The sequence below is a fragment of the Carcharhinus amblyrhynchos genome, chromosome 8 (genome assembly GCF_965287045.1).
Source record: "Carcharhinus amblyrhynchos chromosome 8, sCarAmb.v2.hapA, whole genome shotgun sequence".
NCBI classification, from domain to species: domain Eukaryota; kingdom Metazoa; phylum Chordata; class Chondrichthyes; order Carcharhiniformes; family Carcharhinidae; genus Carcharhinus; species Carcharhinus amblyrhynchos.
The window spans coordinates 7878079-7901514 of NC_137331.1; the positions used below are offsets into that span (position 1 = coordinate 7878079).

General features: G+C 43.5%; 2 protein-coding genes across 9 annotated transcripts in view; one reads left to right on the forward strand and one right to left on the reverse strand.

Annotated features, from left to right (window-relative positions):
* c8h7orf25 (chromosome 8 C7orf25 homolog) overlaps positions 1-23436 on the forward strand; it is a 126240-nt gene that overhangs the window by 16846 nt on the left and 85958 nt on the right. For both annotated transcript variants that reach the window (XM_080193617.1, XM_080193616.1), the window contains exon 3: positions 455-509. In XM_080193617.1, the coding sequence (XP_080049743.1) occupies positions 455-468 (14 nt within the window). In that variant the 3' untranslated portion in view covers positions 469-509. The remainder of the gene's footprint in view (positions 1-454; positions 510-23436) is intronic.
* Positions 2419-23436, reverse strand: part of amph (amphiphysin) — a 204037-nt gene continuing 183019 nt past the window's right edge. For 5 of the 7 annotated variants that reach the window (XM_080193606.1, XM_080193610.1, XM_080193608.1 and 2 more), the window contains 6 exons: positions 23282-23341; positions 17636-17695; positions 15281-15352; positions 14480-14767; positions 11203-11304; positions 2419-3116 (listed from right to left, as the gene is read on the reverse strand). In XM_080193606.1, the coding sequence (XP_080049732.1) occupies positions 3009-3116; positions 11203-11304; positions 14480-14767; positions 15281-15352; positions 17636-17695; positions 23282-23341 (690 nt within the window). In that variant the 3' untranslated portion in view covers positions 2419-3008. The remainder of the gene's footprint in view (positions 3117-11202; positions 11305-14479; positions 14768-15280; positions 15353-17635; positions 17696-23281; positions 23342-23436) is intronic. The other 2 variants (XM_080193609.1, XM_080193607.1) reach the window with 1 other exon arrangement.

The following is a 23436-nucleotide window of genomic DNA, read 5'->3' on the forward strand; positions in this document are numbered from 1 at the left end:
TTGGCACCTCAATTTCTCTCGTCACCTGCTAACCTTGTTACTGGGTAAATTGCATCTCACTATTCTTCTAGACATCTGCTAATTTGACTTGTTTGTTATTAACACTGTTGCCTCTCAATGCCAGGGACCCAGGTTCAATTCCTGGGTTGGGTCACAGTGTGGAGTTTGTACAGTCTCAGTCCTTTGCTGAATACTGAACTTCTAATCCTCAGGTTTGCTGTTTTTTCTGGCAACCTTATATGACTTATTTGAATCTAATGCTATCTTTAATTTCTTTTTAAGTCATAGTTAGATTGCTTTCCATGTGTTTTTGTGCCATAAAGGAATGTATAACTATTGCAATGCATAAATTTGTTCCCTATATGTTAGCCATTGCCTATCCATCATCATGCCTTTTAATGTAGTTCCCCACTCTATCCTGTCTAACACACACCTCATACTTTCTTTTGTTTAGATTTAGGAACCTAGTTTCAAATTGGAGGTCTTCACTTTTCATCCTAATGAAGCAGGTGAGAGGGTCTGAATGGCCTATTTCTGCTCCTATTTCGTATGTTCTTATGTTTCAAATTATCATGCCGCCTTTGAACATTTATGTACATCCAGATGTCACTGCAGGTCCTTTCAAATTGTACTGTTTAGTTCATATTAGTGATTCTCATTCTTCTTGCCAAAACGTTTCACTTTGCGTTTGTGTTAAATTTTACCTATGTTTAAAGTTTATTTATTAGTGTCACAGGTACACTTGCATTAACACTGCAGTGAGGTTACTATGAAAATCCCATGGTCACCACACTCCGGTGCCTGTTCAAGTATACTGAGGGAGAATTCACTCTTCGCAAAATTCAGATGTGCAGTTTTTCTGTTAGGTTTAAACCTAAGGATATTCTAGTGTAGCACCCTTTTAGCATAGATTTAGATAGGGCCAGTTACAGTCAACTATAACAAGGCGGCAAGTCATGGAATCAGTAAATGCTGCTACCACTTTCACAGGGACCTATCTAACTGGGCCAATGCACCTAACCAGCATGTCTTTTGGACTGTGGGAGGAAATCACAGCACCTGGAGGAAACCCATGCAGACATGGGGACAATGTGCAGACTTAGCACAGACAATGACCCAAGCTGGGAATGGAACCCGGGTCCCTGGTGCTGTGAGGCAACACTGTGCCACCATGTCTGCCCATTTTATTGTTTATTTCCTCTGTAAGTCTATTACTATCTCCCTCATTGTTCACATTTTTTGAGTTTATCATCTGCAAACATTGAAATTTTAGCCGGTATATTCAGGCCTATATATCAAAAGAAACATTAGTTCTGATACTGGGAGGTCACCATTCTCTCTAATCTGAAAAACAATTATATACAAACATTCTTTTTGTCCTTTAGCCAGTTTTGTATCCATGCTGCCACTCTCTCATCCCATCAGTTTTAATTTTGCTAACAAATCTGTTGTGATACTTTGTCAACTGTCTTTTGAAAGTCTGTATGCACAGCATCAATCCTCTCCGTAACTTCATCAAAGTTCTATCATGAAATGGTAGTTGAGAGTTTGTGTCATAGGACTTGATTTTTCAGACTGAAAAGGCTATTCTGCCTGAAAGGAGTTGCATCAGTTAGATAGGTCCCTGTGAAAGTGGTAGCAGGCACTTACTGATTCCATGACTCGCCGCCTTGTTAAAGTTGACTGTAGCTGGCCATATTTAAATCTATGCTAAAAGGGTGCTGCACTAGAATATCCTTCGGTTTAAACCGAGCAGAAAAACTGCACATCTGGATTTTGCGAACAGTGAATGAAATCATCAAGTAGTAGACTTCCCTCTTCACCTTCTGGGGATTAAGCATCAATGGGATTGCAGGAAGTAAAACTCTAGTGGAGCAGGACTTCACAGAAGCGTTTTATAATCCAGCTAGTTGCTGCTTAACGTCTAAGTGGTACAGATGAAATACTGCTGTAAACTTGGTTATGTGGCATTCAGGCTCTTAAATAACAGGAGACAGGGGGCAGCACTGTTTTGCTTTATTTTTATTCCGGCACGAGCAGTGAAATAAATAACAATGATCACAGAACCACACATCGATACAGTTACGACGCCTATTATTATGGTTGAATTTATTTTGGCGCATGTTTCACTTAGTTGGAATAAAACATGCCAAATAGTTGCTGCAAGGATAAATAGAGGCCATGGTTTTAGATAACTGACATACTGTTTTATTTCACCTGTAAAGGACCTGTGTCGATTATATAGAACAAAGTGGAATAGCAGAACCCGGCCAGTAGGTGGAGGAGTCTTGTCCCTTGAGCATCATTCTGGATTTATAATCTTTGTGCACAATACATTACAAACACGGCTTTTCAGATTCGTTTTGGCAATAAAGCAACAAGATTTGTTCAAAAACAGAGCCGACAGGAAGTGCTGGAGGTAGGAGCATGACATATATGGTGAGGGAATACATAAAGTAGGGTCACTTACACTGCATTACTGAAAAGACAGCTCTTCAGCCATATAGGTGTAGGTATGAAAACAATTGCAGTAAACATATTAAAGAGTAATAAGTATACAGATTATCTGACTACTTGACAAACTACTGAACTGTGATGCATTGCAACAAATTTATATAGTGCATGGCGCAAAATATAAATTTGTCATGGGGAGGATTACACTAATATTATACTGATAGTAAGGGGGTTCATTCAAGAATCAACATTAACTCCAGGAGAACATAAATAAACATGGAGTTGCACTTTGTTAAGCAAATACATATTCATTTCCATAATTGATTTGAAATATATCAAGGTCAATGCCATGCTTCCTGTGTTTTCAGCTAATATACATCTCCTCTCCTCATTGTGTTCATTAGATGCTTTCAACCTGGCATATTAGCTTATCAACTCTGATATTAACCTTTGAAGATTCTAAGGACACAACCGTGCTGTGGGAGACCATGTGGTTTGCAGGGTAAAGTCCTGTTTTTCTGATAACTTCCTCACAGACAGTCAACGGCTGAAGTCTACTCCAGTTGCTGAGTGAAATTCTTGGGAAACAAACCTTTAGAGGCATTGGCAGCGCCATACTGTAACCAGTCCGATTCCCTTATACCTGTGAGCCATCCAGCATCCTGTAAGGGCAAAGAACGTATTCATCTATCTTTACAGCGCAAAAAAATGTCATGGTACTATTCAAAGATCAAGGTCACTAACCTCCACCTCCAAGCCCAGGGTCTTTTCAATGTTTATCCTTCAAATGACATCACTAAAAAGAGACCCTTTGGTGATTTAGTCATTCCTGTGAGCTTGAGGGTGGCAAATTTGCCGCCACTGTTCACAGCCGTTACCAGCAACTTACTTTCGAAAGGGACAACCCGCAGCTTTGTGTTCTCAGGGGTAGGATTTCTGGAGTGTGTATGACAGGAAGCCCAGAGAGGAAAATTATCAGCTCACAATCCGTGACTTCTACCATATGCTCCCTCCAGCCCCTCTCATCACTGGAAGAATGGAAGTTGAGACTGCAACAACACACTTCATTCAGGATTTTATAATTGCCAAAAGAGGAGACTTCCATCTTATCAATCAAAATGCAGACACATAAAAAAATTATTGAACATCTGAAAAAGATCCATCGAATCTAATCCCTTGGTTTGTAGCCCTGTAGGTTATGACACTTCAAGTGCATTTTTAAAATGCAATGAGGGCTCTTGTCTCTCTTTCTGTGAGTTGAGATCCCCTCCACTCTTGGGATGAAAAAAATTCTTATTCCCTGCCAATCTTTCTATCAAGTACTGTAAATCCATGGCCCCTAGTTATTGACCTCTGTGCTAATTGAAATACATTCTCTAATTCTATCTAGGTCCCTCAGTTTTATGCACCTCAATTAAATCCCACTCTCAGCCTCCTCATTTCAGAAAAAAAACTCCAGCCTACTCAATCACAGCTAAAATTCTCCATCCTTGATATCATGCATGTAAATTTCTTCCATACCCTCTCTGTAACAGTTGTATCTTTCCTGTAAAGTGGTGATCAGCAGTATATTTTACTTTTTGATATGATTTATTATTGTCACAAGTATACAGTGAAAAGTATTATTTCTTGCTGCTATACAGACAAAGCATATCATTCAGAGAGAAGGAAAGGAGAGAGTGCAGAATGTAGTATTACAGTCATAACTACTGTGTAGGGAAAGGTCAACTTAATACAAGGTAAGTCCATTCAAAAGTCTGACAGCAGCAGGGAAGAAGCTGTTCTCGAGTCAGTTGGTAAGTGATCTCAGACTTTTGTATCTTTTTCCCGATGGAAGGGAGAATGTCCAGGGTGCTTGGGGTCCTTAATTATGCTGGCTATTTTGCTGAGGCAGTGGGCTGTGTAGACAGTCAATGGACGGGAGGCTGGTTTGTGTGATGGATTGGGCTACATTCATGTCCTTTTGTAGTTCCTTGCAGTCTTGGGCAGAGCAGGAGTCACACCAAGCTGTGATACAACCAGAAATAAATGCTTTCTATGGTGCATCTGTAAAAGTTGGGGAGTGTTGTAGCTGACAGGCCACATTTCCTTAGTCTTCTGAGAAAGTAGAGGCATTGCTGGGCTTTCTTAACTAAAGTATCAGCATGAGGGGACCAGGTTGTTGGAGACATGTTTACTAGCTGTTTACTAAAACTAGTGTTTTATACATTTCTAACCTTCCTGGCTCTTCTATGCCTCGGTTTTAAAAAAAAGAAAAGTATACCTTCTTTACCACTTTATCTACCTGTCCTGTTACCTTTAGAAGTGGATGGACATGTACTGCAAGTCTCTCTGTTCCTCTACACTGCACAGTATTATTCATTAGTGCTACCAAAGTTAGACTGACTAACCCCTTTTTGAACCACAGTACAATATTAGCAGATCAGCAGTCTTCTAGCACCACACCCAAATTGTGGAAGAGGATGCTCAGAGCCTTTGTTATTTCCTTCCTTAATTCCTTTATCAATTTGGGATAGAACTCATGGCAACCTTTCTCCTCTCTCACTACGTTTAAACTATCTGATATTTCACAGGCCTTCTTTTCAACAACAGTGTCTGCATCGTTGTTCTCTGGAGCAGTGTACTGGTGGCTGGTGAGTGTAAAACTGCGAGTGTACTGTTTTTATAAATTGTATTGCTGGGTTGTGGGGTTTTTTTCCTTTTGTGCTTTCCGTAGTGGATCCTAGGCGCAAGGGCTGTTGGGAAGGGAGTGAGGGAGTATAAAAACAAGGCCACAGTAGACAGCGGGCAGCGGAGTGAGGTGGGTGCTGAGTGAGTACTGCAAGGGCTTTGGCGAGAGCAGGCTTAGGCAAGGTGAGTTACTGGTCAAATTTTTCTAAGTGTGTCCATAGGTCTAAGGGTAGTCAAATAAATGGCAGGGTCCATGGGGAGACGTGTCAGCTGTGTAAGGTGCAATATGTGGGAGTTTCTGGAGACACAGCATCTCCGGAAACTCCACATCTGCACCAAATGTCTGGAGTTGCAGCGTTTGAGGGCCCGGGTTAGGCAACTGGAGTTGAGGCTGGAGGATTTATTTATAGTTAGGGAAAATGAGGCACTAATGAATAGGAACCACGTTCAAGAGGGGATCCCAGAGCCAAGGAGGGGGGATGGGTGGGTTACAGTTAGGAAGGGGAAAAAGAAGAGGAGTAATGTTCCAAAGACTACCCCGGGGTAGTCTCTCAAGATAGCAGGGGTAAGGCACCGACTGAGGTGGAAAGGGCACAAGGGGGAGAGGAAAATGCCTCAGAGGGAAGGAAGGGGGCTGGATGTGAGATAGTGGTGGGGGACGGGAGGGTTAGAGGAATTGATAGGCGGTTCTGTGGGCAAAAGTGGGACTCCAGGATGGTAGTCTGCCTCCCTGGAGCAGGGGTACAGGATGTGTCGGAGAGGGTAGAGGGAATCTTGAAGGGCCAAGGGACCCAGGTGGATGTAATTATACATGTAGGAGAGAAGGACATAGGAAGGAAGAGTAGGGGGGAAATACGTAGGCAGTTCAGGGAGTTGGGAGCCAGGCTGAAGTGTAGGGCCTCCAGGGTGGCGATCTCTGGGCTGCTGCCAGTGCCCAGCAATAGCAGGCATAAGAATAATGAGATCCTGCAGCTGAATGCGTGGCTGAGGGATTGGTGCAGGACAGAGGGTTTTAGTTTTGTTGACCATTGGGAAGTCTTTGCAAAGGAAGGGCACTTGTATAAGAGGGATAGGGAACACATACTTTAGCTGGGAGGCTGGCTGGAGTGTTTAGGCAGAGTTTAAACTAATATGGAGGGGGGGTGGGGAGGAGAGAGACAGCTCAGGCACTGGGAGTGAGTTGGAGGTTAGGGTAAGTCTAGATGATAGGAAAATCCACCAGGAGAAGGAGGATCCGAGAGGGCCTGAGGGTCTTCGGTGCATCTGTTTTAATGCAAGGAGTGTGACGGGAAAGTCAGATGAACTTAGGGCCTTGATGTTCGCAAGGAATTTAGATGTGGTGGCAGTGACAGAGACGTGGTTAAAGGAGGGGCAAGACTGGCAGCTAAATATTCCAGGGTATAAGTGTTTTAGGTGTGACAGGGGAGGGTTGAAAAGAAGAGGGGGAGTGGCACTCTTAGTTAGGGAGCAGATCACAGTGGTGCAGAGGGAGGATAATATGGAGGGGTTGGGAATTGAGTCTCTGTGGGTGGAGTTGAGGAATAGGAAGGGGGCCATTACTATGCTAGGAGTGTACTATAGGCCGCCCGATAGCCCGCGGGCAGTGGAAGAGGGTATATGTAGGGACATTTTGGATAAGTGTAGGAAGAACAGAGTTGTTGTAGTGGGAAATTTTAATCTCCCTGGGGTTGATTGGAAGGTGCCTAGAGCATGGGGGGTCTGATGGGGAGGAATTTGTAAGATGTGTATTGGAAGGATCCTTGCAACAGTATGTAGATAGCCCGACTAGAGAGGGGGGTGATACTGGATTTAGTTCTGGGAAATGAGCCGGGTCAGGTGGTTGAGGTTGCGGTAGGCGAACATGTGGCTAATAGTGACCACAACTCCGTCTAATGGAAAAAGATGAGAGCTGTCCTAAGGGGAGGGTGCTAAATTGGGGGAAGGCTAGATACAGCTGGATTAGGCAGGAGCTTAGGGATACAGACTGGGATAGGCTGTTGGAAGGCAAGACCACGTTAGGCATGTGGGAGTCTTTCAAGGGAAAACTGCAAAGGGTGCAGGAGAGGCATGTGCCGGTTAGGAGAAAGGATAGGAAAGGTAGGATTAGGGAACCGTGGATTACTAGAGATGTAGAAGACCTGGTTAGGAAGAAACGAGAGGCGTATGTCAGGTCTAAGCAGCTGGGAACGGAGAGAGCGTTGGAGGAATACAGAGAGAGTAGGAGGGATCTCAAACGGGGAGCTAAGAGAGGGCATGAGATGGCTTTGGCAGGTAGGGTTAAGGAGAATCCAAAGGTGTTTTACTCCTATCTTAAGAACAAAAGGGTGGCTAGGGGTAAAATCGGTCCTCTCAGGGACAGACGTGGAGAATTGTGCTTAGAGGCAGAGGGAATGGGGGAGATCCTGAATGAATACTTTGCGTCGGTATTCACGAAGGAGAGGGGCTTGATGTCTGGTACAGTCATTGAGGGAGTGGTAGACCAATTGAAAGATCTATCGATTACGAGGGAAGAAGTGTTAGGGCTTTTAGCTGGCATTAAAACCGATAAATCTCCGGGGCCCGATTGCATTTATCCTAGGCTGCTTAGGGAGGCGAGGGATGAGATTGCTGGGCCTCTGACGCGAATCTTTGTCTCTCCTTTGGACACAGGTGAGGTCCCAGAGGACTGGAGGATAGCGAACGTGGTACCGTTGTTTAAAAAGGGTAGGAGGGATAGCCCAGGTAACTATAGGCCGGTAAGCTTAACGTCAGTGGTAGGTAAGTTGATGGAGAGGATTCTTAGGGATAGGATGTATGCTCACTTAAAGCGTTGTGATCTGATTAAGGATACGCAGCATGGCTTTGTAAAGGGGAAGTCTTGCCTTACGTATCTGGTAGAATTCTTTGAGGAGGTGACAAAAACAGTCGACAAAGGATGAGCCGTTGATGTCGTCTATATGGATTTCAGTCAGGCGTTTGACAAAGTCCCTCATGGTAGGTTGGTACAGAAGATTAAAGCTCATGGGATATGTGGTCAGGTATCTAGATGGGTAGAGAACTGGCTTACAAAGAGGAGTCAGATTGTAGTAGTGGAGGGGTCCTTTTCTAGCTGGAGGTCTGTCACTAGTGGTGTGCCGCAGGGCTCGGTACTGGGACCTCTTTGTAGTGTATATAAATGATTTGGAAGAGGGAGTAGTGGTGTGATCAGCAAATTTGCTGTTGACACCAAGATGTCTGGATTGGCAGGCAGTGAGGAGCAGTGTCTGGCAATACAGCGGGATATTGATAGGCTGGTTGATTGGGCAGATATGTGGCAAATGGAGTTTAATCCGGATAAATGTGAGGTGATGCATTTTGGCCGGAATAATGTAGGGGGGAGTTATATGGTAAAGGGTAAGCCTGTAAGGAGTATAGAATCGCAGTGAGACCTGGGGGTGCAAGTGCACAAGTCTTTGAAGGTGGCAGTGCAAGTGGAGAGCGTGGTGAAGAAAACCTATGGTATGTTAGCCTTTATAGGAAGGGGTATAGAATATAAGAGCTAGAGTCTAATGTTGCAGTTGTACAGAACGTTGGTTAGGCCGTATTTAGAGTACTGCGTCCAGTTCTGTGCAGACACATGGATTTGGGCTGGTGTCTGTGGGAGTTTGCGCATTCTCCCCATGCTTGCGTGGGTTTTCTCCGGGTGCTCCGGTTTCCTCCCACACCCCAAAGATGTGCTGTTAGGTACAATTTATTCCTGCCAATCAGCCTAAATCAGATTCCCTCAATCTGGATGGCCATAAAACATTAGACAGGGGTCGTGGGTGGAGAGGGGGACTGGTGGTGTTGAAATGGCGGCGTGGGCTCGTTGGGCCGAAGGGCCTGTTTCTCGGGCTGATTTTGTTCTTTGCATCTGCCTTCACAAAACAAGGGGAACAAAGTATTCATTAAGAACCATACCCATGTTTTCCACCTCCACATACAGGTTAACATTTTGGTCTCTAATTTCCCCTATTCTTTCCTTAGTTATCCGCTTGCTCTTTGTAGTTATAAAACATTTTTGAGTTTTCCTTGCTTTCACCTGCCAATATTTTTTCCATATCCTCTTTTTACTTTCCTAATTTCCTTTTCAATTCCAGCCCTTGCACTTTTTATGCCCCCAAGGTTTTCTGCGAATATTGAGCCTTTGATAGCTCCCAAAAGCTTTCCTTCTTTGCTTTATCCAACTCTTTCTGTTGTTTGACATCAGGGTTGTCTAGTCTTGGGAGTTCCATCCCTTTTCTTTGTGGGAACATATTGGGGTATTGTCATGGGCAGGACAGAAAATTTCATGGAATATTGACTTGGGGGGAATTTCTAGTCCCAGGGCAGGAACGACCGGAAAATTCCACTCATTAGTTTTGATTTTTCTCTAATTGCTCCTTGACTGCATCCCATTGCTCTGACACTGTTTTATGTTCAAGTCCATTTGCCAAATCGCATATCTGCTTCATAAAATTGCTTTTTCTCCAAATTAAAACTCTTGGTTTACCTTTGTCCTTTTTTCATTACTACTTGAATTGCAGCTGAATTATGATCACTACCACCAAAAATGCTCTCCCATCGATACCTCTTCTCCCCATCCATTTCCTAAAACTAAATCCAGAACTGCCCTCTTGTTAGGTTTGCTGTATGTTAGCCAAAAAAGTTCTCCTGAAGGTATTTTAAGAATTCTGCATCTTTTACATATATATTTTATCTCGGCCAATAATAATGTAATTGAAATGTACTAATACTGCCTGAATGTTTCTGCGTTTCTCAGCAATTTGCCTACATATTTGTTCATCTATCTTCATTGGGCTGTTTAGGGATGTTTGGTACATTCCCAGCAGAGTGATTGTCCCTTGTTTATTCCTCAGTTGAACTCATTTGATGACCCTCGAAAAAACTGATCCTTCCTCACAGCTGTGATTTGAGATTCACTCAACCCCAGGTTCAGGTTGAAAGCAAGTGTTCAAACACATTTCATTAGAAAACTTGTACAGAAGAGACAGAATTCATTTCTAGTCCATGGTTATACTAAATATACTTGTGTTACTAAAAGCAAAGAAAACAAGTTAATTGCACCAGTGAAATATAAAATGGAAATCCAATGTGCCAGTCAGTCCCATTAATGTCCTAACTAACCATTTCTTGAATTCATTAACTAAGCTGCAATCTGGATACTCAGTGCTAACTCTTAAGGAGCTCTGGAATTGTGATTTATTTTTATTCTACAGTTCAAACCTGGAGATAAATTGTTTGGATTAAAAGCCGTAGGAAAGTCCAAATCAGATTTTTGCAAAACAAAATCTAGAAACCAACAGCTAATCCCAATCTCGTGGTTCTCCCTCTTTAATGTTGACATTCATTATCCAGTTGTTTTGGCTGGCCTCAGTTGGTTGCATTCTTGCCTTTGTTTGTGAAGATTGTGGGTTGAAATCCCACTCCAGCAGACAAACATAGGCTTTTGCTTCAGTGAAATATTGAGGGGGTCATGCATTCTGGGTTAGGCCCATTTCTTAGCTAAGAGGTAAAAATACCATGTGAAGTAAAGCAGGCAGCACTCTTAGTGTCTTGGCCAATATTTCTCCCACACCATCTAGCAGTCATTTATATTATCTGGTGTTTGTGGAATCTTATGGGTAAATGGGCTAAGAACAGTGAACACACTTCAAAAAGAATTAATGGGATTATAAAGCCCTTTTGGATGCTGGGATTGGGGAGACATTCTTATATAATTGCAAGTTTTTGTTCCTATCGGAGGCAAAGTACACGGAGTGCTTCATCAATGCCCCAAAACTGACATTCACCATGACTCTTAAGCAATGTCTCCAATTTTTGAAATTGCATCTGTTCAGAATTTCAGTGCATTGAACTTTCGGAATTTTAATTCTTCTAGCGAAGAGACCCCTTTCTTCCTGCACGTGCTCAAGAGTCAGGAAGTAATAACAATATTTCACTGTGAGCAAAACTTTGAGTTTCAGATTTTCTAGTTGCCAGGTCTCTGTGGTTTGAAAGCAGTGTAAAAAAAAAACATCTTATAGAACCATTCCATTGGAATGGTAGTAGCTCAGTCCTAAGATACTGGTTTCTGCTTACCTGGTCTTCAATGACCTCAGATGGAATCACTAACACAATGTCTCCACGCTGTAAGTTAAGCTCATCTGCATTAGCAGCTTCAAAGTTATGGAGTGCTTGAACCTGTTGGAAAATTCAACCCATAAAATGTCTGCTTTCGTTGATAAGGCATCCATCACATCAAGGTTACTTCATCTTGCACATCATATTAACACCCACAGAATGAATTACTACATGAACGTTCAATCTGTACTGCTCCAAAAATCCAGGGAAAGCACCTAAAGTAATTGCAGAGAAAGGAAGAACTAGATAATTGTCAGCCTTGGGCCAGTGGTAACATTGCCTCCGAGTCACAGGTTGTGGGTGCAAGTCCCACTTCCCAGAATCTTGATCACATAATCTAGGCTGAAAGTTCACTGCAGTTCTGAGGGAACATCAAATGGCCAGAGGTGCCATTTCTTGTGATGAGATGCTCCATCTGCCCTCCTAGGTTAGCACTGTTGCCTGACAGCGCCAGGGATCCATGTTCAATCCCTGGCTTGGGTCACTGTCTGTCTGGCGTCTGCATGCTCTCCCCATATCTGCGTGGGTTTGCTCCGGTGTCCTCCCACAGTCTGAAAGACGTGCTGGTTAGGTGCACTGGCCATGCTAAATTCTTCCTCAGTGCCTTGGAGTGTGGCAACTAGGGGATTTTCACAGTAACTTCGTTGTAGTAATAAGTAAACTTTATAGGTATGTAAAAAAGACTACATGGCACTTTAAAGAAGAAGGGAGATTCTCCTAGAGTCCTGGGCAATATCTATCCCTCAAACAACTTCACTAAAAACACGATTGGGTCACTGGCCGAAATCGTCCATCCTTGTTTGTGGCTGGGATTTTCTAGTGCCACTGAAAGTGAATGGAGTTTTGGTTGGAAGTCAAATTCTCCTTTCTTGCTCTCAATGGGTCCCGCCATAAAGAGACTGGAGAATCTCACCCATAACCTTCATTGCTGTGCACAAATCAGCGACTGCACTTGTCCACATTACAACTGATTACACTTAAGGGGATGCAATGGCATTGTAAGGAAGACAATAGCGTAGCAGTATTGCCATTGGAATAGTAATCCAGTGATTCAGAGTAATGGTCTGGGGACCCAGGTTTCAAGCCCATCACAAAATCTGTTGAAATGTGACTTATGACCCACAGCAATGTAATTGATTCTTAACTGCTCTCAGTTCAAGGGCAATTTGGGATGGTCAAAAAATGCTGACCTTGCTAGCGCTGCCCACATCCCATGAACAAATAATAACTTTTGGCTGTAAAGCCCTTTATGGGAGGGCGACAGGGGAAGGGTGCTGTCCAGAGGTCACGAAAGCCACCATACAAACATATGGGCCGCGATTCTCCCATCCTGCTGCACTGATCTTTTAGCACAGCGGGACAGAGGATTTACGTGCTGCCTGATCCACAGGTTCCACACTGGGCATGTGGCCCCGAGCACATTTCCCAGCACCTGATTTCTGGCATTGTCAGCTCAGCACAGAGCCAGATAACATAAGGTAGTTCTAATTTTAATATAATTTAAATATGATTAGCGAGCCCGGAGACCTCAGTCCCGGACCCACTCACCTCTCCCACCCCACCAGGAGTATTTCACTCCAGCGGGGTTTACAGTGATTCCCCACTTTTGGGGAGCTGGCAGCTTGATCCTGCTGGAGTTAAGGAAGGAGCAATTGGGGTTCCCCCCCAGAGGGTCGAGCACAGGGATTGCCCCCGGGCATTGACACCATGATAGTAATGGCCTGTGCCCCTGACAAAGAACAACACAGCACAAGAAACAGGCCCTTCGGCCCTACAAGTCCACACGGCCCATTTTAACACTCAGTGAGTGCCTCATTCCAATCCTTCGTCTACCTGCGACTATTGTCTACATCTCAGGGACTCCACAATAAAGGGGTGCAAATTTATGTGCGCCAGATTAAGGGAGACAGTTTAGGGACAATTTATTAACACCAATCAGCGTTTTTGGGGTGTGGGAGGAGACTGGAGCACCTGGAAAAAACCCACCCAAGCACGGGGAGAATGTGCAAACTCCCACAGACACCGACCCAAGTCGGACATTGCCCAAGGGGCAAAGTGCCAATGTACAGGGTGTGTCTTGGCACTGTCCATTGGGCATATGGCAGTGCCAAGGAGGTGGAACCCAGGAAGAGCAGGGGAGATCAGTGGGGTTGGGGGGTACCATTGCCGCTCTGCAGTCAGGATCAGTGGGGGAGCGAGGCCACCACTGAGATGGGGGCAGGGGTGGTGAGTCGGCACTGTGGGGGAGAACGATGGGGGGGTGGTGCTGGAGATCGGGACCAATCGGGCAGTGGGGTGCTCAGAGGGGCAGTGGTGTGGAGATGGCCAGCAATTGAGCTGGCCAGCAGACAAGGTTACACAAACTCATGTGCTGATCTTGGCACTGACAGATCGGCGCATGGGCAGTGGCTCACACAGCGCTATTCTGCCGGCTTCCTGAGCAGGAATAGGTCCCACCCACTGGTTTCCAATGTGATTTCCACTGGTGCACTCAGAGTGTGGGAGATGTTTCTCTGAACTCCCACTGAAGAAACAGTGTGATTTACTGCAGTTTTCACACGAATTTGACTCCTGGATTTTTTTTGGGATATTTGCCCCCTCACTACTTCTATCTCTAATACCTACCCTTTCACTGGAGGGAGGGAGGGAGGGAATGACTCCTATTTGAACAACTGATAATTGGTCTAAAAGGCTGATTAAGATATGGGGCGGAATTTAGCCATTTTTCGGCAAAGTGTCATCTTGGGCAGGAAAAGCGGAGTGGTAGCCAGCTGACTGCACTGTCCGTCCTCCGGTATTTCACTCCAGTGGGGTTTATAGTAATTCCCCACTTTTGGGGAGCTGGCAGCTTGATGCCGCTGGAGTTAAGGGAGGGGCAATTGGGGTCCCCCAGAGGTTCGAGCACAGTGGTTGCCCCCGGGCATTGACACCTTGATAGTAAATTGCCTGTGCCCTTGACATCGCCCAAGGGGCAAAAATGAAGCTGTGGGTCCCACAACATCAGGTTGGTGGGCTGAACTCTGAATGAGTCCACCCCATCAGCAACATTGAAAATAGCATCACAATCTTATAAAAACCAACGTGCATCTAGATTTACACAAATGGACCCAGCCCCACCTATGAATTCCCATTATGTCATTGATATAAAAGCCATTTTGGGATTCCTACTCTGCCATTCACACCCTGTAAAATACAGATTATTGTTGGTTTCACAGAAAAGCATAAAACAACTCACCTTATACATGAACCCTGGAGGCATACTCTGTGAGACAGGAACTTCACCCTCAGGTGCACTCTGCTGCTGAGGGGCAATGGCACTTTCTGCATTGACATCTTGGCCAGCACTAGCTGAGGTCATTTCTTCTGTTTGTTCTGGTGCACCGGCTGCTGCAGATGTCTTCACGTCTGTGGCTGGCGTTTGATCCAGTTCTTGCGCATCCTGAGATTCATCCTCTTCAGGGCTGCGATCGTCCTCCCCCTCGTTATTGGAGGCAGGCTGAACAATTACCAAAGGAACTGAAACCTTTCCAAAAGGCACACAAGTCAAATTTCAAACACCTCTCCTCTGCAGAAAGGTTATACGCTCTAATATTCCAATTATCTCAAGCAAATCAGATTGGGCTTTTGAGAATATGTGTAACCTGGCAACAATTTTGCAATATTTGCTTTTGGTGCACAGTGTGCACCACAGGCAAGTTTGCATGGGAAATAGCTCATGGTAAGTTTGGAAGTGTTAGGGTTTTTAGGTAGTATTAAAACTGATAAATCTCCGGGGCCTGATGGCATTTATCCCAGGCTGCTTAGGGAGACGAGAGATGTAATTGCTGGGTCTCTGACGCAAATCTTTGTCTCTTCTTTGGACACAGGTGAGGTTCCAGAGGACTGGAGGATAGCGAACGTGGTACCGTTGTTTAAAAAGGGTAGTAGGGATAACCCAGGTAATTATAGGCCGGTGAGCTTGACGTCAGTGGTAGGGAAGTTGTCGGAGACAAAGATTTGCGCTAGGTGAATTAGGTCTAGAGGATGGGTAATGTACCTGAGAAGCTTCCAAGTCTTCAGAAATTGCCTTGTCTTGTTCAGTCTCTGCCTGTGCCTCAGGTGTCACACTCTGTAAGGTAAAAATGAGAACAGATTTGAAAACAGTTTTGCAACATTTGAGTTCTTCTCTGTGTTAGTCTGCGTCATTGTGCCACCCTCTGGTTGGATGCCATTCCTACAGCTGGATGACAGTGTCTCTTGGCACTTGAAGAATTCTATTTAACTTTCTACTGGATTTATTGGTTCTAAACTCCACTATGTTCTTCAAACGTACTGTGGCATGGCATTTATATTGAAGTGCACTTAAAGCTGCGGAAGTGGAAATAATGAGTTTTAGGTTGTCCAATTATGGTGAGGAATATTTTTTAAAAATAAAGACAAAACTATTTGCACACCTCTGTCACAAACCAAATAAATTCACAAAGCTATTCGGGTTGTTCTTATTGAGTAAGCCCATATCTGAGACATAAGCATAGTTTATACTGAAGTGGAAACAACTTAGTCTTTATCTCTTTCTACTTCTTTGGACAAACTCAATCAACTAACCATTAATCAGAAATGGTTTCTCCATAGAACTTACAGAAACATCTGTTAAAAGTTAGTGAATAAAATATTGAACCAAATTGGTTGAAATAATTTTAATTAAATGCCATTTTTAACGTCACCCCAGTAACAGCTCCATTGTTTACAGTAAGAAATTATGTGAAAGACACACTTACGTTTGGTTCCATTTTGAAAGTCTGTCTTTATATCCCAATCAAATGTTAATATGGCAGTCTCTCTAAAGGCAAACGCTTACATTTAGATTTACCTCTTCAAGCCTACCTGGAGACTCTGATCTCCAGCCCTTCTAATAGCGCTTTGTCAGCAACTTTGGGAGAGCAAAGACTTTGGATATTTTGATGTGGAATGGGACTGGGAATGAGTAAAGAGCAATTGATTGGCATAGCCTGTCAGATTAGCATAGCTATCAGCAGTAGAAATGGGCTAAAATCATAATCATAGGTTGAGAAATCTGGAGAGAATTAAGATGCAATGTGTGGCATTGGCTGTGGCTAACATGTATATGATAATAAATCTTCAAACATTTACCTGCATGCTGAATTCATTGCTGGTGTATAGGTACAGGACTGTAGCCTTTTTGCCTATAACATTACAATACTGACATTCCTAATGCCAAAACCCCATTCACTATGAACCAGGAAGAAAGGTGAGAAAGAAATTTACACAAAGAAAAGACATAGATATGTAACATAATACGTATAATAGTGTGGAGGATGAGTTCATGAAACACATTCAAAGAGTTTTCTAGATAAGTATGACAAGGAACCAATTAGGGAACAAGCTGTTTGATATAAAGTATTGTGCAATAAGACAACTTTAATTAATAATCCTGTTGTAAGGGAGCCCTGGGAAGAGTGAGAATATTTTAAGAACTTAATTTTGAATTATCGAGATAAGTTCAAAATGGGAGTCTTAAATCTGAATACAACAAAGTACATAGTTACGAAGGGTGAGTTGACTAAGGCAGATTTGGAAATTGGACTTAAAGATATACTGACATATAGGCAATGGAAAATATTTATATTTAGTTTTAACTAAATACAGATATTAGAACAAAGAACAACGCAGCCCGGGAAACTGGCCCTTCGGCCCAACGAGCCCGCGTCGCCATTTCAACATTGTGAGTCCCCTCTCCACCCATGACCCTTGTCTACGCTTACAGCACTCCACACTGGAACCCAAATTGAGGGGAGACTAATTTAGGAACAATTTGTTACACCAATCAGCCTAAGAGCACATCTTTGGGGTGTGGGAGGAAACTGGAGCACCCGGAGAAAACCCACACAAGCACAGGGAGAATGCGCAAACTCCCACAGACACTATCACTATCAGCAGTGATAGTCACTGAGCTGTTGTGTTGCCCAACATCTGGTCCAGTTTAAGCGTACACTAACGACGTGAAGCACGAGGCTACTCTCGAAACATCCAAGAGCAGCCCTCGCACGACCCACCACGTGTATTCTAAGGAATGAAAGCCTGAATGGCAAAACTGTAGCTGCCAAGCGAAGTAATCAGAGGATTTGGAAGATATTAGAATTCAGCAAAGGATGATTAGAAAATTGATAAAAGAGAAAAAAACAATATGAGAATAAACTAGTAAGTGACGAAAAATAATAGATTGTAAAAGCTTCTATAGACATACATAGAGAAACAGATTAGTAAGAGTAGAGATGACATCAGGATGTATAGGAGCAAGAGCTGATGGCAAATAATTAATTGCAATGAACAATTTACACTTATAGATGATACAATTTAAATTTAACCCAGCCATCAAGCAAGACTGATTTACCTCAGTGCTCTCAGTCTCAGCACTGACTGCTGGCTCCTGCACTTCAGGCTCCTTAGTTTCCTTGAAGGGGAATAAAGCACGATATTTATTTAAATTGAACAGAGAATGGTGGAATGCTGCAGAACAGAAACACTCTATTCAGCTCATCAAGTCTGGTGGTTTTCTCGACCAATCTAATTCCACCCTTCTGCATGCTCACCATATTATTTCTGTTTTCACATGTCTATTTGATTTTCCTGTTTAAAAGCAATTTGCGAGCTTTGTTTCAGCAATAGTATGTGGCAGAGGATTGACCATGAACCACCTTTTCTGTAAAATAATTTTTACTAATCTCCCTAATAATTTATTTTGTGATTATCATAAATCTGCACTCTCTCTTCAAAATGATCAACTATTTGTTTGATCATGGCCCTCCAAAACAGATTGCTTTTGCAAGTTACATTACTTACATTACACAAGTGACACCATTGATTAATTTACACAGCTATTTTGCTTTTGCAAACTTTTGCAGTATAAAATAATAAATTGTGCAATTTGAATTGATCACAAAGATTATTTGAAAACAGGATGATTAAAGGATGAACAGCCTGTCCTTTTCAATAACGTGAGCCATTGCTTATAAATGTCTTCAGCAAAGTTCTAAAACTTTAGCACTGAGTGTAATCTATACCAAATGCACAATAATCATCCATAGGAACATTGAAATTAGGAGCAGAAGTAGGTAAATTCAGCCCTTTGAGCCTGCTCCGCCACTCAGTCAGATCATGGCTGATCTTTCCCTGGTCTCAAATCCACCTCTCACCTATTCCCCAATAGAATAACTATGTCTCTTCCTGCTTTATGTATAGTTTGAACATCCACTCCCTCCACCACTGATGTACTGCCATACAATGAATCTTATCTATAGGATGCACTGTAGCAATTTGTCAAGGATTCTTCAATTGCACCTCCCAAACCTGCATCTCCACTACCTAGAAGGAGAAAGATAGCAGGTGTATAGGAACACCACCATCTCTGAATTCTCCTTCAAGTCACACATCACCTTAGAGTAGATATATATTGCTATTCTTTGATCATCAAGCTAAAAGCCTGAACATCCATACCTTGAAGATCGATATGAAAAGTTCTCCAGTCAAAATGGGGAGAAACATATTTCATATTGTTTGTCCTTGCATCACTCTGGACTTTTAATCTCAGAACGAGATTTGGGATTTTAAAATCGCCATTTAAATAGTCAATATAGTAGAAAATAGATAATGTGATAATCAAACTATACAGAGCATGATTAGATCACATCCTGAATACCGCAACAAGATTTTGACCCTGCGACAGTGAAAGAACTGTGCTGTAGTTCGAAGGCAGGATGATGTGTGACTTGGATGGGAACTTTCAGGTGATGGCGTTCCCATGTAACTGCTGCGCTTGTCCTTCTTGGTGGTAGAGTTAATGGATTTGGAAGGTGCTTTCAAAAGAGCTTTGGCAAGTTGTTGCAATGCATCTCGTAGGTGGCACGGGCTGCTGTCACTGCATTGGTGGTGGAGGTTGTGAATGTCGAAGATGGTGGATGAGATGCCAATCAAGTGGGCTGATTTATTGTGGATAACGTTGAGCTTCTTGAGTATTGTTGGTTGCCTATCTAGGCAGATGAAGAGTATTCCATTACACTCCTGACTTGTACCTTCTAGATGGCAGACAGGCTCAGACGGGTTAGGAGGTGAGTTACTTGCTGCAGGATTCCTAACCTCTGACCTGCTCTTGTAGACATTGGATTTATATGGCTAGTCCAGTTCAGTTTCTGGTCAGTGGTAACCCCTCCCAGGATGATGATAGACAGAGATTCAGTGATGGTAATGCCATCAAGGGGAGATGGTTAGATTCTCTATTGTTAAACATAGAACATAGAAAACGACAGCACAAACAGGTCCTTTAGCCCACAAGTTGCACTGATCATATCCGTACCTACTAGGCCTATCTATAACCCTCAATCCCATTAAATCCCATGTACTCATTAAAGATGATCACTGTTTGAAACAAAAGTTATATGACAAATTGTGGTTGTATACAATTCTGCTGCTGATGGTCCTCAGTACCTCATGGCCACTCAGTTTAAATTGCTAGGTCTATTCAAAATCTATCCTACTTAACATGGTAGTGCCACATGACAGGATGTAGGGTATCCTCAATGTGAAGATGGTACTTGGACTGTACAGTGATCACTCCTGATATTGTCATCTATGACAGGCAGATTGGTGAGGAAGATGTGATGTATGTTTTTTTCCCTCTTGTCGCCCCCCTCACCACCTGCTGCAGACCCAGTCTACAAACATACAAACAGGAAGCAGGATAGGCCATTGAATACCTCAAGCCTGCCATAATACCATAAGATCATAGATGATCTGATAGCAACCGCAAAACCTCAAACCGCATACCTCTTATAACCTATCACCCCCTTGCTTATCAGGAGTTTAGCAGCTATGTTCTTTAGGACTTGGCCTGCTTGGTCAATAGTGGTGCTATCAAGTCACTTATGATGATGGACTTTGAGATCCTCACCCAAAATACATTCTGCACCCTTGCCACCCTCAATGCTTCCTCCAAGTGGTGTTGAACATGGTGGAGTACAGATTCATCAACTGAGCACGGGGTGGTAGGTGGTAATCAATGGAAGCTTTCCTTGTCCACATTTTATCTGATACCATGAGACCTCATGGGGTCCAGAGGCAATGGATTCCCAGAGCATCTACCTTCTGATTGCGCGGAGGGTGTGGAGAGTCTGCAGAAGGATCTAGATAGGCTGGGTGAACGGGCCAGGAAATGGCAAATGGAATTTAATGTTGGCAAGTGCGAGGTGGTCCACTTTGGTAGGAATAATGGTAGGAAGGACTATTACTTACGTGGCGAAAAACTGCAGCAGGCTACGGTGCAGAGGGACCTCGGGGTCCTTGGGCATGAGTCGCAAAAACCCAGCCTGCAGGTGCAGCAGGTGGTCAGGAAGGCAAATGGGATGCTGGCCTTCATAGCGAGGGGGATTGAATATAAAAGTAGGGAGGTCTTGCTGCGGCTGTATAGGGCATTGGTGAGGCCGCAGCTGGAGTACTGTGTGCAGTTTTGGTCACTGTACTTACACAAGGATATTTTGGCCTTGGAGGGAGTGCAGAGGAGGTTTACTAGGCTGATGCCGGAGTTGAGGGGGTTGAGCTATGAGGAGAGGCTGAATAAACTAGGCTTGTACTCGTTAGAGTTTAGAAGAATGAGGGGAGATCTCATTGAGACGTATAAGATGATGAATGGGATGGATAGGATAGAGGTGGAGAGACTCTTCCTGCTTAGAAAGGACAGTAGGACTAGGGGGCACAGCCTCAAGATAAAGGGGGGAGCGGTTTAGAACGGAGTCGAGGAGGAACTTCTTCACTCAAAGGGTGGTGAATCTCTGGAATTCTCTGCCCGTTGAGGTGGTGGAGGCTGCCTCGCTAAATATTTTTAAGACGTGGGTTGATGGGTTTTTGATAAGAGAGGGGATTAAGGGTTATGGGGACAGGGCGGGAATGTGGAACTGAGCCACGACAGATCAGCCATGATCTTATTGAATGGCGGGGCAGGCTCGAAGGGCTAGATGGCCTACTCCTGCTCCTATTTCCTATGATGGTATACCATTGTGTTTTCTCTGCTGGGTCTGTTGTGCCAGTGGGACAGGACATAGCCAGTGATGATGATTGTGGTGTCTGGGACGTTATCTATAAGGTATGATTCTACGATAGTGATAATGGCAGGCTGTTGCTAAACCATTCTGTGGGACTGTTCTCCCAATTTTGGTACAAGCCGTAGAGGTTCATAAGAAGCACTTTGTGAGGTTGCCAGGGCTTGTTGTGCTGTTGTCATTTCTGGTGCCTAGGTTGATGCCTGGATTCCTTCCTTTATTGACTTCTCCGAAGCAGTTTGATAAAACTTGCTTGGCTATTTCAGAGCACATTCAAAAGTCAACACACGTGTAGAGGTCTGGATTCACAAATAGGCAAGATCAGACCCTGTAAGGATGACAGCTTTCCTTCCTTAAAGGACATTAGTGAATCAAATGGGTTTTTACAACAATGGTTTCATGATCACTATTACTGAGACTAGCTTTTAATTCCAGATTTATTAATTGAATTTAAATTCCATCAGCTGCCATGGTGAGATTTGAACCTCTGTTCCCAAAGCATTAACCTGAGCCTCTGAATTACTAATCCAGGGGCATCACCACTGTGCTATCACCTCCCACAATAAAAGGAATGCAACATTAGTCTGGAAACAAAAAACTTAACTCAAAATATTACTTCACATTGAATCGTGAGCTGAACCAGACAGGGGATGTGAATAGGTGTCAGTGGTGCGGGGTGGGCTTCTGTATTCAAGAATTATTTTGAGGGGGGTGAGGGGGAGATCAGAGACTTTGAAGGGAGGTCAGAAACTTTGATAGGGCAAGTGGAGGATCAAACTCCTTGAAGGGTGCTATTGGAGGTCTAGGCTAAGAGCGGCCATGGGATTCAGATGCCTCATGGAAAATAGAAGGTGGATTAGAGATCTGAGTGGAGACCTGTGGGGTAGGTCAGAGTCTTTAAGAAGGTTGGGTGGAGGCTGGAGCACTTGCAGGCACACAGATTCAGACCATCCCAAGAAAGGTACTTACCTGCTGGATCCACCAGATTCCTCCTGGCTTAAGCTTTGGAGTTTTCCCCGAGGCTCATGAAATCAAACAGTGAATAATAATGAAGCATGCAGCCTCCTTGGGGTGTTTAAAATGTCAATCTGCCTCTTCTGGAGTGGGTTAGCTGCCCACCTCCCCATCCTGCTACTATCAAGAAATTGACATCTTGGGCGCTGGAATCAGATTTCTAAAACTGCGACTTCGCACTCAACCTGCCTGTTTTTGGGAAGTTTAAAATTCCTCCATAGAATCTTGCAGACAGAAGATTATTCAGCCCATCATAACTGCGCAAACAACTTTGTAAAATGTTTTCTAAGTGCAAACTATCCTGCTATCAAAGGTTGTCATCACTGGCTCTTGAACCAGTAAGCACAGGTTGGTAGTGCAAGGGAAAGTAATAATAGGAATACGAACATGAGTAGGCCATTCAACCCATCAAGCCTGCCCCACCATTCAATATGACCATGGCTGATCAGACACTTCAATGTCTTTTACACCCTTTAACCCCATAACCCTAAGTTACACAAAGTAACTCCTTGTATATGCCCAGTTAGTTTTTTTTTTAAACAGAGGAAATCTGATAGAAGTATTCAAGCTGCAAAACACTCAGTTAAAAAAAAAACACAACATGTAATGAAGGCAGAGTTTGACTTTATTCAGTCCTTTATGCCAACCGCCTTCAGAATGGGTTAAATGTACTCATTAACTGCGTTATTTCTCAAGGGCTGAATGTGCCACCAGTGCTCGATCAGCAAAGGGTTGCTGTCAAATGCACCCAATTATTTGCATGGCAGGGATATCACAGTCTTCTTTTATAATGTGCACAAGCGTCTCTGACGCACTTGAAACAGTTCCATTTGTGGAGAACTAATTGTAGGGATGAGATTTTGATGATAGATATTTAACCATAGTGAAGAGATGATCTTGTTTTTTACGCAGTCATTAAGACCCCATTGACATACCTCAGAGCTGCCAGTCTCAGCACTTACAGCTGGTTCCTGTACCTCAGGCTCCTTACTCTCCTTGATGGGAGGAAAAAAAATGGGAATTATTTCAGCTTGAATATACCTCCAGCATCAATCTAATTGTGTAAAACATAAGAACATAATGTGACTTG